Raw genomic sequence first — 18,521 nt, 5'->3', positions numbered from 1 at the left:
AGTTACTAACACAGCAGACAGACATCTGACACTCTACTGGCTAGCTGAACCCATTCATTTCCACTAGCATTACAACAAAATGCTAACAAGCTTCAAGTGGATATTTCTCAGTAACTATAGAGATGATTTCATGGTTTTCAGCTATTTGACGAGAACAATATTAACACCAAATATACAAACCTGAACTATTGCTTTATAAACTGAATTGATCTTTGATTAACATAAAGCAACAGTAAAACATTCCTGGCACTCTTTTGTGTGTGTGTGTGTGTGTGTGTGTGTGTGTGTGTGTGTGTGTGTGTGTGTGTGTGTGTGTGTGTGTGTGTGTGTGTGTGTGTGTGTGTGTGTGTGTGTGTGTGTGTGTGTGTGTGTGTGTGTGTGTGTGTGTGTGTGTGTGTGTGTGTGTGTGTGTGTGTGTGTGTGTGTGTGTGTGTGTGTGTACCCAGTGTGACAGTGGTACAGTAGATGTGTGTGGGTGTGGTCTCCATCCAGACTCCATCAAACAGCTGCAGCATTCGTCCAGTCTGGGGAAGAGTGCTCTGAGACATCTACACCTGGAACACCCAATACTGTGTGTGTTGCGTGATTAATCTTAAAATATTTTATTTGGCCCTTTACGTTGGACTTTTATGACACCTGCTGTGACATTTTACAATAGACCAGACATGGTAACAAATGCCATACTAAATAATATTTGTAGATGGTTTGGAAATGTTTACCTTTTTTTAGTTTTTATTTATTTTTTAATCTTTTTTAATGCTTTTTTCTTAATTTTTAGGCAGAAACACTTTTCTGTGAGTGATTTTGTTTGAATGTGCAACATTTGATGGAATTAAATTGTGTGGGTTCCAAATTGTGTTTGAACTCTTCAATGACGTTTTTACATTGGTTATAATATGTACAGGATGTATCATGTACAGTGAGTTGTTTATTATTGCAAAATAAAACCCAACAGGGTGATACAGGACTGATTTGAAATGTTACATTCTATCTTTATTTTAAAATAGATGTATTAGCTTCTGCTCACAGTGCTTACACAGCAACATAAACAGTCAGAACTGTGGTCTGTGATATGAAGTTTCAGCAGCAATTTCTGTAAAATTGTACAACAGTCTAGAGTTTTCAGTCAAATGTCATGCATTCACAGTATTAACAAACATAATAACCTTTTTGCATTCTGCAGCAATGAAACTCTGTGCACGGTGGTCAATGTGTGATCACAATATGAATATGACATTCTGAAATGTCCTCTGCTGCCTCTGTGAACGTGTGTGTGTGTGTGTGTGTGTGTGTGTGTGTGTGTGTGTGTGTGTGTGTGTGTGTGTGTGTGTGTGTGTGTGTGTGTGTGTGTGTGTGTGTGTGTGTGTGTGTGTGTGTGTGTGTGTGCGCGCGTGCCAGTAGCCCATGAGCAAAGGGGGCAGAGTGCGTCATCAACAGAATGCATGGGGTCTACCGGCATAAAGGACTGACAGTCGCTCAGTCTATTCTCAGAATGCTTTACAGATTATTGTTAAACCATAATTATTAAGAATTTGCTATGTGTCGGGTTCATTCTAAGAGGCCACATTTAAGCACACAGACGAGCATCTTGTTTCCAGTTGACGAGTTGTTGCTCTGTGTCTGGGGATGTTGTCTAAATGCAGCTGGTTGTGGCCCTCATTAGGCCTGGAAGTGCACTGTGAGTATTCAGAGTCACTAAACTACCACATCACTCACTCAGGGATTTTGTTTCCTGACACTTTCTAGCTGTAGCAACTACAAAGGTCACTGCGGTATTAACCCAAACACTGAATTTCATTTTTCATCTAACTATGCCGATGCACGCTTTGGACACTATTCAAAACATGTACACTCCGCTGTAACAATGTAATAGTCAATTAACATCATACATTGATAGTCATCATTATTATGTACAATACCACTGTGTCACCACTATTATGAACTTTTCATAATTGTCTCCACCAGGCCGAAGGCTCTGAGAGGGTACGTAGGATTTTTTCCCACATATATTGTTTTATAGTCACCAAAGGATACTCATGAATATATCTGTGCTGTGCATGCACCTTAGCTTTACCTGATGAGCCTCCAATAAAGCCTCTGAACAAACCAAGCGCTGGTGGATCATGGTCTGCATACAGTCCATGTTCATCAGAGCTGGGTGTGTAGGCCTACTCCCTTGCATACGTACCAGTATGTATCATGCTGCAGTACCCCTTCTGGACCAGGAGGAGGGCCTGTGAAGCTGGGAGTGCCTCATGGCCTTCAGCTCTTACATCCATCCACACCATATTGCTGTGGACTTAAAAGACTTTTCAGGATTTGTTATGCATCTTTGGTGGTCCTTGTGTCAGTGTGCAGGTTAAATAGGAAGCCAAAGCTCTCTGCTACTGCGCTCTGATCCAGAACCTCAGCCTCAGTACAACAGACAGACACGGCAATACAATGCTTGCTGCTTTCTTATGTAATATTTGACAATTTGGTAACCCTGTATACACTTATTCTCTGTTTGTTTGTTTTTTCACTGTTGAGTGAGAAAACAATGTTGCACATTAAGCTAATCATCTGTGGACAAATAAAGCAAATGTGTAACACCTGCTGTGACATTTCAATAGACTAGAAATGGTAACAAATGCCATACTATATAATATTTTTAGATGGTTTGGAAATTAGTTTTACCTATTTTTTTATTTGTTTAAAAAATATATATATTATATTTTTTTTAAGGCAGAAACACTTCTCTGTGAGTGATTTTGTTACTTTTGCAACATTTGCTGGAATTACATTGTACGAGTTCCAAGTTGTGTTTGAACTCTTCAATGATGTTTTCACATTGGTTATAATATCTACAGGATCATATACAGTGATTATTGCAAAATAAACCCCAACAGGGTGACATAGGACCGATGTGATATTTTACACTAATTATTTATTTTAAAATGGAGGCATTAGCTTCTGCTCAGTGCTTCCATAGCAACATAAACAGTCAGAGCTGTGGTCTGTGAGATGAAGTTTCCAAATGCATGCAACAGTCTGATCCAACAGGTTTCATTCAACCATTTCCATTTTTAATGAACGCTACAGGCCAAAATATCACATTTCAGAGACGTCATGCCTCCTTGACAAATAATCCCTTTTGACAAATGTGAAGACAGAACAGATTGTATTCCTCAGTCAACTGAAAGACATGAACACTTCACAACACAACAATCTTATGTTAGTGCTAACTCACACAACACAGGCTTGATCACTGGGGCACATTAAAAAGGGATGCCATTCATTGTTAGAAAAACTAATTAATACATTTAAGTAATTTCATATTGTATTAGGTACAAATTACAATGGTGGAGGCTTTATGAGTGTAATTTGAAGGATTAGTGTTTGTTTGAGCGTTAATGAAATGTGAAGCTGTGTCTCAACCACACAGTGTACAGACCAATATTTATCTAGCTCATGTGTTGTGTGTCATCCTCTCTCAACACACTGCGTTGTGGAACATGGATGTCGGTTTATCCATTTCCTTTTATCTAAAACTGTAAACAGAGGGAGGTGCTGCTCTCAGCTCAGTGCACACATCAAAGCAAAGGTCACATCAGGACACGTTATGTAGAATAAAATAGCCTAATATATGTTCAGTATTTCAAAATAATTAAAAAAATGTTTTAGAGAGTTTGATAAACATTCACAGCCTCCACAGTGTATTGTATTTTAACATTCTTCGTGGTTCTAAACAAGTGTTTTGTTTTTGCTTAGGCCTGTATTTACAGTCAGTGTCAGATGGGGCCAGTGACCAGGAGACCTTTACTACCTACCAGAGACCCATTGTTAATGTACTGTGAGTACAAAGTCTGACCACTAGGGTCCCTGTGTCACTGGTAACAGAGTGACTGGTAAAACAGTACTGAGAACTTGGCCTCAAATGCACTATAGCTCACTTCCTGAAAAGCTCTGTTCAGGCAGTTCAGTTGCAAATGCAACATTTTGATTGGCTGAAGACAGTTCCTCTTCACTGGGCTGAACTGCACAGTATACAATACATTGCTGCTATGCTCAGGCACCTTAGTTTAGTTTTTTTTAGTTTTTATTATCTCAGGTAATTTGTAAATATGTAGATAACTTGTCTGGCCTTCTGTTGCTCTCTTGTTTTGATCTCCTTCCCACTTACCCCCCACCCTCTTCTTCTCCCCCCCCCCCTCTTCTTTCTATGGAAACTAACGTTGCGATGGGAACGATGTACAAAAAAGAATTTCACCCACTTTTTTACCTTGTAAACCTGTGATGTGACAATAAAACTGATTCTGATTCTGATTCTGCATGAGGAAACGAAACAGGCAGCGTTCCCCATAGACTGACACAGACAGGAGTGGTTGCTATAGCATCTCGGGTTGGGGCGCCGCTTCCGTCTAAGTAAAGATGTAGAGAGAGTATCGGTGGTGTTGGAAAGTGACGCCCAGGAATGTGACCATGAGTTTGTATTGAGTTTGTATTTGATGAGTTAGGAGTGAGAATGTGTTGTCTCTGACCTTATATGTATAAATCCCTAAATAGTGCCAACTAACAATTAATCACACAATTCAAGCTCTTCCAGTCCTTCTAGAAAATGGGAACTACAATATTATTTATGTAGATTTGTCTTGTCTCTATCACTTGATATAAATCATTCAAATGATGCGGATCAGATGTGTGTGTACTGTTTGTGTGCAAGCATTCAATAATTATGTGTGTGCATGCGTGTGTGCGTATGATGTGTCAAGTCAGCCATATTGTTCCTGTAGGGCTGTGGTGTTGTGTTTTTTCTTGTTTCCTGTTCTCATGTGCCTCTCCTCCAAATAACCACACTGCCTGCCTTCTTACAGCAGTGAGTGATTCATTGAAATGAACTGGTGGCCATGTTTTTAATCTCTCATGCACTTATCTTAATACATCCATGTCTGCATTACAGATGAGGTAGTTTCTGGTAAATACTCTGTTGATGCACCGTCACCATGTTTATACACAATATTTGTATCCATGTTTATAACATAAACATATGTTTAAATATGCTCTATTTTACATTGAGCACAATACTGGACTTAATTGAAATCTGTATAAAAAAATTACGTTTACATATGCAATCATGCAGGTAGGTTTCAAGAATTTTGAAATGTATTTAAATGAATATGTATTCAGCAACTATTTCTGTAAAAGTGTACAATAATCTACAGCTTTCAGTCAAATGTCATGTATTCACACAGTATTTCCTGTTCTCTCCTGTCTCTCCCCCAGATAACCGCCCTGCCCCGCCCCCCCCCCACAGGTTTTTATCTCTCATCCACTTCTCTTAATACATCCATGGCTGCAGTTACAGAAGGTTGAGGTAGATTCTGGTACATCTTCTGCTGTTGCACCTTCACCATGTTTTACACAATATATTTGATCCATGTGCACAAAACAGATGTTTAAAATTTAAATATACAAAAATAAACTTTACAGATAAAATGCACACAAAGCTTTCAAGAATTTTGAAATTTTATGTCAATATGTTTTCAGCAAGAATTTCTGTAAAATCATACAATAGACAATAGATAGTTTTCAGTCAAATGTCATGTATTCACAGTATTAACAAACTTAATAACCCTTTTGCATTCTGCAGCAATGAAACTCTGTGTGCACTGTGATCAATGTGTGATCACAATATGAGTATGACATTCTGAAATTTCCCCTCCTGCGCCTGTGAACATCCTGTTCTCTCTGTGTGTGTGTGTGTGTGTGTGTGTGTGTGTGTGTGTGTGTGTGTGTGTGTGTGTGTGTGTGTGTGTGTGTGTGTGTGTGTGGCCCATGAGCAAAGGAGGCAGAGTGCGTGAATAGTCATCCAAGGACAGAACAGAATGCTTGGGTTGTGTACCTAAATCGACCGGCACAAAGGACTGACTGTGTCGCTCAGTCTATTCTCAGTATACTTTACACATTATTGTTAAGACATAATTATTAAGAATTTGCTGTGTGTCAGGGGTTAATTCTAAGAGGACACATTTAAGCACAGATGAGCCCGCTATCACCTCTCGATCAGGACATGCAGAAACGCTCTGTATAACTTTAGACACCCTGCTGTAGAGTGAACACTGTGTTCCAGATGGTTGCAATTGCTAAACTAAAATAGACAAAAAGTTGGGTAGTGTGCAGTGGTGAATTTCCATCATGACACTTATGATACCCTCTATGATGAGTGTATGATCGTGGGATGGTTTGATCAGTATAGCATCCACTCCCCTTCAGAGAGGTTGAACTGGTGCTAGAATGGTGCTGCTAGCTACCGAGCACTTGTTGCCTGGCTGTGTGTAGAGGAGGGGTGGCAACCGATGATCTACTTAGTACTTCCTGTGGTGGGTGGCTGTGAGTGGAGGCAGAATTGTGCAGGCAGACAGAGGGAGGGGGCAAGAGTTTTGGGGGGAGGGGGGGTGGCCAATTGGGACATCTGGGGTCCTCTGGGGAAGGATGTGTGTGGGTGGCGTTGTGTGTGCAGTGGTGGTAGGTAGGCGTGTTTGAGTAGGTGTTATATGAATGTTTGTTCTGAACCTTTCCTCTGCTGCTAAAACCCTGTGATCATCCTGTTCTCTGTGCATGCATGTGCGTGTTTGTAGATTTCCTTCTTGTGAATTGCTGTCAAGGATTTTATTTTCTGTTTTAAAGTGGAACCATTTTATTGTTCAAAGGCAACAAGGCATTGTCTTTCCTGTTGCAGTACAGAAATATCAGTCAGAATTAAATCATAAAACTGAACGTGTATATTTTGGTCAGTTCAGTATAATTCCTTGATGTGAAAAATGCAATCTTTACAGTCTTGTTCTTTGTGTCTCTCAGTTGCTGCACAACTAGTAGCTGTACTCAGTTGCAGGACAGCTCTAGAACAATGAGAACGCCTCTCAGAGTTGTTTCTCTGTGTCTGGGGATGTTGTATCTAAATGCTGCTGGTTGTGGCCTTCATTAGGCCTGGAAGTGCACTGTGAGTATTCAATGTCACTAAACTACCACATCACTCACTCAGGGATTTTGTTTCCTGACACTTTCTAGCTGTAGCAACTACAAAGGTCACCACAGTATTAACCCAAACACTGAATATCATTTTTCATCTAACTATGCCGATGCACGCTATGAACATTATTCAAAACACGTACACTCCGCTGTAACAATGTTACACCTTATTTTCAGAATCATGATTTGTCAATTAACATCATACATTGATAGTCATCATCATTATGTACAATACCACAGTGTCACCACTATTAGGAACTTTTCATAATTGTCTCCGCTAGGCCGAAGGCATGGCCGAGACTACCGTACAGAGACATATTTTCTCGGAACACTCGAGAGAGTTGGTCATCACAACAAACTGGGCGGGTCTGTCAACTTTCTCCATCACCATGGTAACCAGAGAAGCAGATGCCATCTCCTTAAATGAGGTGTGACGCACCCCCACAGTCACAGTCCCTCTCAGTAACCTAATGAACCCCTGACAATCCATGCCCGAAATGAGAGGGTACGTAAGGCCCGAGAGATCTATGCTTTTTCCCACCAAAATATTTTTTTATGGTCACCAAAGGATACTCATGAATATCCCTGTGCTGTATCCCTGTGCTCTCAACACACTGCTGTTGTGGAGCATGGATGTCAGTTCATTTCCCCCATTTATCTCATACTGTAAACAGATGGAGGTGCTGCTCTCAGCTCAGTGCACACATCAAAGCAAAGGTCACATCAGGACACGTTATGTAGAATAAAATATGTTCAGTATTTCAAAATCATTGTTTTTAGAGAGTTTGAGAAACATTCATAGCCTCCACAGTGTATTGTATTTTAACGTTCTGTACGGTTCTAAACAAGTGTTTGTTTTTCCTGGCCCAGTGGTGACACAATGCACTTCTCTTGAAATCACACAACATCATCATCTACACACCCGCAGCAGTACGATATACAAATACCACAGCGTCATATTTAAATGGAGTTGGGACAACTGATGTTCGGGAGGTTTGACCAAGGAGAAGACAACCAATCACAACTCTAACCAGCCACCGGCAACTCCACCCCGTGCCAACCACTCGCCCATCTCCAATCAAGCGACAACTCCTCCCCTGCCAACTACCGGGGTATTTAAACCCAGATTCCAAAAACGGCGGTGTGCTAGTTTCCAGTAACCCTCCCTCCCTCCCTCTGCTTTTCTACTTCTATCCTATTCTACAGGTTCCAGGAGGGGTCCCTTAATCTACCTCTGCACGGCTAACGCCTCGGACCCCTAAGCCAAAGTATCTGGGTCCACGACCCCCCCCCGGAATCGCCCTCCTTGGCCTCGCCCCCTCTTAATCACACCTGCCTTCCCATGTCCAGTGCTCTTGACCATCTAAGCCGCACACTCCACGCTTGCGTGTAGTGATGACCTTAGATGATCACCCCGGCACTCACCCCCATGCCCTTGGCCATCTAAGCCGCACACTACCTTAGATGATCACGCCGGCACCCCAATGCCATTCTCGGGCCCATGACCATCTAAGCCGCACACTCCACGCTTTGCGTGTAGTGATGATCTTAGATGACCACGCGCTCCAGAATGTCATATCCCTGCCCATGACCATCTAAGCCGCACACTCCACACTTGCGTGTAGTGATGACCATAGATGACCATGCCAGCACCCCCCATGCTGTTCGTGTCTTGGACATCTAAGCCGCACACTGCACGCTTGCGTGTAGTGATGACCTTAGATGAACATTCGGCACTCAGCATCATGGCCGTTTATGCCGCACGTCCCATGCCTCGCATGCGACGCTCACATAAACAACAATACCACAACAGCGTAAGATGTTGTTCGTGCCCTTGGCCATCTAAGCCGCACACTCCCCGCTTGCGCGTAGTGATGACCTTAGATGACCATTCCGCACTCTGCATCCATGGCCGTTTATGCCGCACTTCCCATGCAACCATTGCGACGCGCCCATAAACGACGATACTCCTGGGTTTATTCAATAAACAACATTAAACCTATTTTGTCTGATGCTTGGTCTTTCCTAGTGAAACAGCCCCGGTAGTATAATATAATTATGTATATTGAGTCAATTAATTCTGCATTTTTATTAGTATCCGACCTAGTAGTAGTTGCAAGTTTCAATTGTTACACAAACGTGTTGTTTTGTGTGTTCCTGCCTGCAGGGTGTGCAGGCATTGAGTGAGAGAATGCCTATGAGATCATAATACATCCACTGAACTAAGTTAAACTAAACAGCACTGAGGTAGCTCTTGGCCTCAAATGCACTATAGCTCACTTCCTGAAAAGCACTGTTCAGGCAGTTGATTTTGATTGTGTTGCATGTGTGTGTGCGTGCGTGCGTGCACACACACACACAGACACTATATGTGTGTGTAGTTACAAGGTCTCTGCTTGACACCCTGCTCAATCCGATTGCCATGGTGATCCTTGTAAATAATTGGTTTATCTAATTTAGAAATAGATGTATAGAATATTTCACATCACAAAACTGTAAATGTTGTCACATCACCAGCTACATAACATCAACCAGTGTTGTTCCAGTTACTTAAAGAAGGTGATGATGACTATGAGCAGTATGTGCTTGATGTGTCAAGTCAGCCATATTGTTCTTTGTTAGGGCTGTAATGTTGTGTGTTTTTTCTTGTTTCCTGTTCTCATGTGTCTCTCCTCCAGATAACCACCCTGCCCCCCCCCCCCCCCTCCTTACAGCTGCACTGAGTGATTGGAGTGATTCAGTGAAATGAATGGACGGCCATGTTTTTATCTCTCATCCACTTCTCTTAATACATCCATGGCTGCAGTTACAGAAGGTTGAGGCAGATTCTGGTACATTTGCTGCTGTTGCACCTTCACCATGTTTTACACAATATATTTGTTCCTTGTGCACAAAACAGTTTAAATATGCTCTGTTTTACATTGAGCACAATGTACTGCGTGAGGACAATTTAAATATATAGGCCTATACAAAAATAACCTTTACAGATAAAAGCATGCACACAAAGTAGCTTTCAAGAATGTTTAAATGTTTTGTAAATTAATATGTATTCAGCTGTAATTTCTGTAAAAATCGTACAATAGCCTAGCATTTTCAGTCAAATGTCATACATTCACAGTATTAAAAACAATAATAACAATTTTGCATTCTGCAGCGATGAAACTGCACTGTGGTCAATGTGTGATCACAATATGAATATGACATTCTGAAATTTCCTCTGCCGCCCCTGTGAACAGCCGTGTGTGTGTGTGTGTGTGTGTGTGTGTGTGTGTGTGTGTGTGTGTGTGTGTGTGTGTGTGTGTGTGTGTGTGTGTGTGTGTGTGTGTGTGTGTGTGTGTGTGTGTGTGTGTGTGTGTGTGTGTGTGTGTGTGTGTGTGTGTGTGTGTGTGTGGGGCCCATGAGCGAAGGGGGCAGAGTGCGTGAATAGTCATCCAAGGACGGAACAGAATGCATGGGGGCGTGGGTTGTGTCTAAATGTCTACCGGCACAAAGGACTGACGGTGTCGCTCAGTTTATTCTCAGTATGCTTTACAGATTATTGTTAAGACATTATTAAAAGGAACCCTGGCTAATAAGCCTTATGCCTATAAGTTAATACATCATAATTGCCCTCTATAACTAAAATTGTACTATTTACTTTAGAAATAGTTAATATTTTACTCAAGGAGAATAACACCCGTCACAAAGTAAGCTGCATTTGCAAATAAAATGTATTTAAAATATTGTTTTGATGCTCATATTAACCTTAGGAAGTATTAAGTCGTTTTTTATTAGCACATGCATTCCATAAATTCCATAGGGCTGGACCACACATGGACAAATGACGTCATCAACATGCGACAGGCATTGTCCCCCTTGAGGAAAAGATGAACTATTTCTAAAATAGATCAAATATCTAAGGTGTTTTTAATTATAATGTATTAAGGCACATTAGGCTTATTAGCCAGGGATCCTTTTAAGAATTTGCTGTGTGTCAGGGGTTAATTCTAAGAGGCCACATTTAAGCACAGAGACGAGCATCCTGTTTCCATCTAGCAAAAGCAGCCCAGTATCACCTCTCGATCGGGAAATGAAAACCACAACGACATGCATAAACACTCTGTATAACTTTAGACACCCTGCTGTAGAGTGAACACTGTGTTCCCGATGATTGCAAACGTCTAAACTAAAATAGACAAAAGGTTGTTGTGTATTCAATCAATACTTTATTAATCTCACACATGGGTAGTGTGCTGTGGTGAATTTCCATCATGACACTTATCATAACCTCTATGATGAGTGTATGATCGTATAGCTTCCACCTCCTCTCTCTCTCTCTCTCTCTCTCTCTCTCTCTCTCTCTCTCTCTCTCTCTCTGTGTGAGAGAGAGAGAAAGTGTTTGTAGATTTCCTTGTTGTGAATTGCTGTCAAGGACATTTTTCTGTTTCAAAGTGGAACCATTATTGCTCAAAGGCAACAAGGCATTGTCGTTCCTGTTGCAGCACAAACATATCAGTCAGAATGAATTCATAAAACTGTATAAAGTGTAAATAAACACTTCATAAAGTGTATATTTTGGTCAGTTCAGTATAATTCCTTGATGTGAAAGTCAAACGTTACAGTCTTGTTTTTTGTCTCACTTTAGCTGTACTCTCAGTTGCAGGACGGTGCTCTAAAACAGTGAGAAAGCCTCTCAGAGTCGTTGCTCGGTGTCTGAGGATGTTGTGTCTAAATGCTGCTGGTTGTGATCATAGGCCTGGCCGTGCACTGTGAGTATTCAATGTCACTAAACTAACACATCACTCACTCAGGGATTTTGCTGCTTGACACTTTCTAGCTGTAGCAACTACAAAGGTCACCACAGCATTAACCCAATTAACTGAATTAAAAATGTCATCTAACTACGCTGATGCACACTATGAACATTATTCAAAACATGCAAGCTCCTCTGTGGTTTGGCTCTTGGTCAAAGCCTTAAAATTGACGTATGGCATGAGATCTCATTCAATTCAAGGCCTGTGTTGAAAAAAAAAGGTAAACATTGTGCTACACCTAATTTTCAGAATCATGATTTGTCAATTAACATCACACATTGCTAGTCATCATTATTATATACCACAGAGTCACCACTATTATGAACTCTTCATAAAATTCATGCTGATTTATCTTTCTTTTACTTTTCATTCTCTTTCCCCGCCCAGGATTTCACACATATCTGAAAGGCTTTCTGTGGTGAAGAGTCTATTGGTTATTCTGCACAGTGTTTGTGGGCACATGCATGCATGCACCTTCACAAGTATGTCCAAAACCACTTGCTTTTGTTTGACAGTGTTAAAGTGAGACTAGAACAGAGAACAGACAGCAGCTCAGTCTATTGTGCAACACTGAAGCCCAATGTAGGACTACACAGATATTGGACAAAGTAAGATAACATTTACGTAAACACATTTTAGAACATTTTTAATCACTTAATGCATAATATTAATATGTACATTATTAACATATCGTCGCTGTCGGGCAGAATCCTTGAATCACCATATTTCAACTTTTTATGTTTCATACTCTACTTCATCATACGACTTTTTGTGTCCCACAAAAGTAGGGAAAATAACAGATCTACAAGTTAACGACGCATCACCATGCGTTGTTAACTTGTAGATGGTAACTTGTAGATGTTTATTTTTTTGTTAATAATAAAGATAGAACTGTTTTGGACATACAAGGTTTCCACCCGACAGCAACAATATGCTTTTACTAACCACTTAAACCCTACATTATTTGTTGTACGTCAAATAGAGTGAATAGCCAATCTACAAGCTCACAATGTTTTGCATTGCAATATGTTGTGAGCTTGTAGATCTGCTATTTTCGCCAAATGTTCACCTATTACGTCAGGCTCAGAGTCAGAACAGAGACACTAGGGTTCACATGGTTAATTAACTTGAGTCACTTTGTTTGTGTCGTTCATTAAGATGTCTACAGATACTTCTGACAAGCCAGGCACATCAACACGTGTGAGGTCTGGTGGAGGAGTCAGGAGGGAGAGGCAGGAGGAGAGAGGAGAGGAGGAGAACGTGGAGAATGAAGGAGCAGACAGTCTGAGAGACCACGGCTCTGGCTCACAGGGGGTTACAGGAGATCAAGGTACACATTAACACACTGTGTTTCTCTCTTCTCACATCATTGCTACAGAAGCTTGTCAGCCAATATTTCAAGTAATGGTTACCAATGGTTACAGGGACATGCCACTATACTGAATAAATGACAATCAAAGGAAACATAGATATTAAAGCCTGTTCCTCCTTGTGTTTTATTTTGCCTCTAATTTCATCATTTGCTATTTTAGATAAAGTCACAATTGCACAGAGCGTGGAGTGGCCATAGAGATTGTACAGCATAAGACATGTTCAACTATAAGTGTGCATCAGACATATTAACTTTTCAGCAGACATTGAAGAGTCCATTGCACCAGATCAGTTAACTATTGAATGATTGAATATTTTATTAGACAGAAATGTAAAAACAGCACAAGTACAGTCACACTTTGTCTAAAAGGTACGTCCAAAAAAGTCCCTGCGGTCTTGTTTCCATTGGGGTCCTTGGTACTCAATTCATAAGCATATAAAGTAACACCAAACAGTTCAATATCATCACAAAATACAGAAAAACACAATATGTACAGAGTCGGAAAAAACAATGGGGTGAGATTGAGAGTCAAAGGAGGGGGGGGGGGCAGTTGGTCATCGGTCTAAGGGAGAAGTGGTACTATATACCACTGGTTGTCAGAAATTACCAATTAATGTACACTCTTTGAAATTAAACGATGAAACTGATCATATTAAAGTTTGACTCTATTCTATTATCCTCCAGCTGTCCAGAGAGAACTCAACCTCCTCCAGAGAAAACTCATCCTCCAGAGAGAACTCAACCTCCAGAGAGAACTCACCATCCAGAGAGACATCGTCAGAGCGTGTGCAGTGATTCTTACGCTGCTGTTTGCTATATTCACAGTGAGAACCGTAGACAAGGTCATGGACTGTGAGTATCAGATGCAGGGGCAGGAGTGGTAACAGAAATCATACAACATAAAGTAGTTAGCTTGGCAGGTGTAGCACCTTAGGCTCGCATGCCACCATTGGCATGGGGGAGGGTAATCACTGGCACACTGACATAAGATTTTAAAATATATATATAAATATATATAAAATACATAATTTTTAAATGTATTAAATTCATTTAAGTACTCTTGAATCTGCATGCAAATTACCTCCTGCACGTAATCTTTCCTACTACCCATGCTGCCTATCTTATATAGTTTGGTGTACACCTCACAGACTGTGGCCTATGTCACACGCCAGCTTGCAATGATTGCACAATCACATTGTTGCGGTTCTGGCTCAGAGACGATGGCAAAACATGGAAATGAAAGCTAAAATAGGCTAGATGTTCAGGCATTCCAGCCCACATGGACAGACAAATATTATGTTGGTTATGTTTGTCTTGAAATGGTGTTAGGAGCCACTTTGTCTGTAGTTTTTATTAACTTGGAATCCCCATCACTTACGTCATTGGCAGGCAGACTTTTGAACTGTCCATAGCCCACCAGTGAGACGCAGAGTGAATATACGGAAATTGACTTATAATGAGCATATGAAGGTTTAAAATGGGCAAAGTGCTCCTTTAATGTTGATATGGCACACTGACTAACAAGAAAATAAAAACATGGCACTTCATGTTACAAATGTTGCCGAACCCCGAATTACAACATACATTTGTTGTAATTTTTTAATAAATATTTGAGGTTTTTCAGAAAACTTCGGTCAGGATTTAGAAGGCGTTTTTAGAAGCGGCCTCAGGTCTAAATGGGTTAATTTATTTCTTTGCACTCTGACGTGACCATTTTAGTCCTTTATTGACTAGGGTTCGTGTTATTTAGTCTGCTCTCGCTCCGGATAAGAGCATCTGCAAAATTCCTAAATTGTAAATTAAACTAACTTTAACTGTCCAAGCAAAGCAACAACTAAATACCGAAATTGGTGACCTATCGAAACATGTCACCCCAGTGGCTGCAGTTTTAATCGTAAATCCAGTGCTGATCGATTGCCCGTAAAATGAAAACCAGCCTGTTCATCCTAGATACATGAAACAATATCGATGGGATTTCTTGCAGCATCTGCTCCTGATGGAATTGCTAAACAGCGACCACTGGAGTCACAGACTTCTGATAGGTCACCAACTTGTGCGTAACTTGTAACTTGCTGGACAAATGATGTGCGAGGGTCATGTCACGTGTCTGTTTTTGAGAGAAAGTAATCATATTTAATTTCATGTTAATCTTTAAAAACAATAAAGAAACTTTCTCCCAGCCCACAGACCAACCCGACCACTAGGAAAATGTGAACTTCCCAAAGGTCAAATTCATTCACTTACAACATTAATATGAGACTTGTGTTTCACACAAAAGAACCCTACCATGCTTCACATTTGATATTGTTTCGGTTCTCTCGTTGGCTACTTTAATATCCATGGTGAGACCTATTCACATCAAAACACACCTGATCTGAAATATTGATGTTTTTTTCTTCTCAAAGCTCCTTTTCAGCACAGATGCTTGACCTCATTATGAACAGTAGCAACAACTGTGTTTATCGTCATCTTTTGGTCCTTTGCAGGTAATTCTGCCAATGACAAACCAACTATGGGACAGACCAATTGTGACAACCTGACCCTGGAGCGAGACCAGTTAAAAAGTGAAGTATACCAGCTTCAGAGAGACACAGCAGGTGAGGGAGGTACACCTTTTTGATGGAATACTAATGTATAATGATTGATTTTTGTTATTGTCAGGGATGTAGTGGTACAAACTTTTAGTAAATCCTCATCATTGCCAGTTTATCACCATTGTCATAAAAATGCACTTTTCCAATTTTTTTAATCAAAATGTAGATACACAGTTAATGTCCTACTATCACTTACTGACTCTGCTAATATAGATAGATAGATAGATAGATAGATAGATAGATAGATAGATAGATAGATACCTTTTATTGATCCTGCCGGGGAAATTCAGTCGCCCAGAGGCAGCACAGCAGTTAAGAGTTATCAGTGGTGGACAAAGTACTCAACCCCAGTACTTGAGTAAAAGTACAGATACTAATTGTCAAATTTACTCCACTACAAGTAAAAGTAGCTCAGTCAAAATGTTACTCGAGTAAAAGTACAAGTAATTGCTTTTAAATATTCTTAACTATTCAAAAGTATATGCTTTTAAAAATACTTACAAGTACAAGTAAAAGTATTAGTACATTTATTGTATTTATATATAAGAAAACCTGAATTAAATAGATTTCATTTCACCATCATTTTTAAATATTTCAGGGTTACGATATTTTGAAGATTATGTTACGTCTGTAGTGTAATGTGCAGCAGGTGTAGAAAACCTAAAATCTTTCTTTCCAAGATCTGTTGTGTTCAGTCAAGTCGTGTTCCAGTGGATGGCAGAAGTTCGGATGCAGCTGTTATTACAGATCTACTGAAGAGAAAAGCTGGGAGGAAAGCAGAGAACAGTGTCTGAAGACAGGAGCAGATCTGGTGGTCATCAGCAGTGAAGAAGAACAGGTTAGTGTATCAGGAGTCCATCATCCAAATCCCTCATTAATTATAGTGAAATCCTGAATGTATTAGAGAAAATGAATTTTCGTTCAATCATTGACAAATTCTCAGGTATTCGTCAGAGAATTGGACAAGGCCAATTCACGCTGGGATGGAGCATCATGGATTGGTCTGAACAAAACTAAGGGAGGCTGGACGTGGGTCGATGGAACGCCAGCAACAGGGTGAGACATTTTATAAATGTTTTCTAGTTTAATTCTATCAAAGTCACTGTATGTGAGTGAGTGGATGTGGTTAAAAACATTGTTTACTCTGCAGGTACTGGGTCACTGTGCCTATTAATGAACGGCCTGACAGCGAAGACATGAACTGTGCAGAATACTTGCACCAAAAAGGAGCATGGACTAATTTGTTGTGTTCATATAAAAAAGCTTGGATCTGTGAGAAGTCGTTGATGAAAGTGCAGCTTAGTGCTCTGCTCTGTGAAGTTAAACAGTAGTAATTACTAGTGAAAATGAGAACATCTGAAACATTTTATTGTACAGATTTATAAACCGTTAAACCCATAATCACATTAATACAAACCACCAAATATTATGGCTTAGTGTGGTTATTCATTTTGCTTTAAGGACACAGTGTTTGCACCATCAATTTGGAAGTGAGGAATGCAATACAGTATAATAGCATTGTGTGCTCCAAGCTCATCACCAAGCTCAGAGACTGAATTCAACACCACCCTGTGCAACTGAATCCTGGACCTCCTGACAGACAAACCCAAGGTCACAATACAACCATTACAACTGTATATGGCTGTGTAGATGCAATTTAATTACATTTTACTATTTCATTCTGTTTTGCAAAATTTGCTATTACTGTTTTTATTGTGGGTTTTTTATTATCATTTCTGTTGTTGTCACACTGTTCAGGAGGCTTTAAGTACAATTATTTCACTGCTTGCAATGTTGCCACAGCTGTATCATTTTTCACAGCAAGTGAAAATAAAATAAAAAGTGTTTCACTGATTCTTTAATATCTTATTCTATTGTAATCAATTTTATGAACTTGTAAACTGTGCAGTGGAAGTATTTCATAACACTTGACTTGAGAATAGCTTAAAACAAAACGTTTTTTTTTGTTAAAGTGTTAAAGCTCTATTTCCCGATAGTAATCATTGCTATAGAGTTCCATATATATTGCTATATATTTGTTCCATAACAGAGGTCTCCACATCTCTCCAGCTGTTTTTAGTAATGAGAAAACATATTTTCAGGTGGGTTACAAATGTCATCCACTAAGGAGAGAGAACCGTACAAAGATCACTTATCAGCTTTTGTTCCAGCTCTAATTTTGTCTGCTCATTTATTTGTTTCATCATTCCAATTTCACTTGTTTATCATGTGTACTGTGTGTGAGTTCTCTGTCCTGATTGGATGAAATTAACCCGACCTGAATTTTTTTTTTTTTTACTTAAGAGACATCCCTGTTACTGAACTAACAATCCATAGCAATGATTGTTATGGGAATGCAGAATTTTACTCTTAATTAAAAATATAAAATAAATATAAATCACTTAGTCCACCTTAATTGTTTTAATGGTGCCTGTGTTTTGATCAAACAGGATTTATTACATTTTGGCAGGTAGGCCTTTAGGTTTTATTATTAATTAGTATAAATATAACAGTTGGTATAAACGTGTGAGTACAATTTAACTTTATTGACTGAACACTAGATAAGAGGGATATTCTTCTAACCTTACATATTATGGAAAGGAACTGGTTGATTGAACTGTGTTGAAATTGAACTGAACCTGCTAGAGGAACTTTGAATATTTAGCCATAATCTACAAGTAGTTGTGGAACCAGAAAATGATTATATATTAGTTTGGTGGTGTATTTATCTAGATTATTAGATGGTGATTAATG

General features: G+C 39.8%; 1 protein-coding gene and 1 long non-coding RNA gene across 3 annotated transcripts in view; one reads left to right on the top strand and one right to left on the bottom strand.

Annotated features, from left to right (window-relative positions):
* The first annotated feature begins 1,467 nt into the window (after positions 1-1,467).
* On the top strand, positions 1,468-17,614 carry LOC308080275 (CD209 antigen-like protein 2). Of its 2 annotated transcripts, XM_080422070.1 has the most exons (10): positions 1,468-1,546; positions 10,986-11,192; positions 11,504-11,756; positions 12,189-12,409; positions 12,960-13,131; positions 13,858-14,025; positions 15,660-15,770; positions 16,448-16,605; positions 16,711-16,823; positions 16,918-17,614. In XM_080422070.1, exons 5-10 carry the CDS (start codon positions 12,960-12,962, stop codon positions 17,096-17,098), a joined length of 903 nt encoding a protein of 300 aa, XP_080278196.1. In that variant the 5' UTR covers positions 1,468-1,546; positions 10,986-11,192; positions 11,504-11,756; positions 12,189-12,409; the 3' UTR covers positions 17,099-17,614. The 2 variants fall into 2 exon arrangements, with proteins under 2 accessions (XP_080278196.1, XP_080278197.1); XM_080422071.1 differs by lacking the exons at positions 1,468-1,546; positions 10,986-11,192 and adding an exon at positions 9,776-9,839 and having other exon boundaries at positions 11,645-11,756.
* Positions 13,075-18,521, bottom strand: part of LOC308080286 — a 408,660-nt gene continuing 403,213 nt past the window's right edge. The window contains exons 2-3 of the long non-coding RNA XR_013932688.1: positions 13,912-13,928; positions 13,075-13,146 (exon numbers count right to left, since the gene is read on the bottom strand). This is a non-coding gene — a long non-coding RNA (uncharacterized lncRNA). The remainder of the gene's footprint in view (positions 13,147-13,911; positions 13,929-18,521) is intronic.

This window comes from Gymnoscopelus braueri (assembly GCF_963280865.1).
Source record: "Gymnoscopelus braueri genome assembly, chromosome: 24".
Taxonomy (NCBI): Eukaryota; Metazoa; Chordata; class Actinopteri; order Myctophiformes; family Myctophidae; genus Gymnoscopelus; species Gymnoscopelus braueri.
This window is presented reverse-complemented; position numbering and strand designations above follow the sequence as displayed.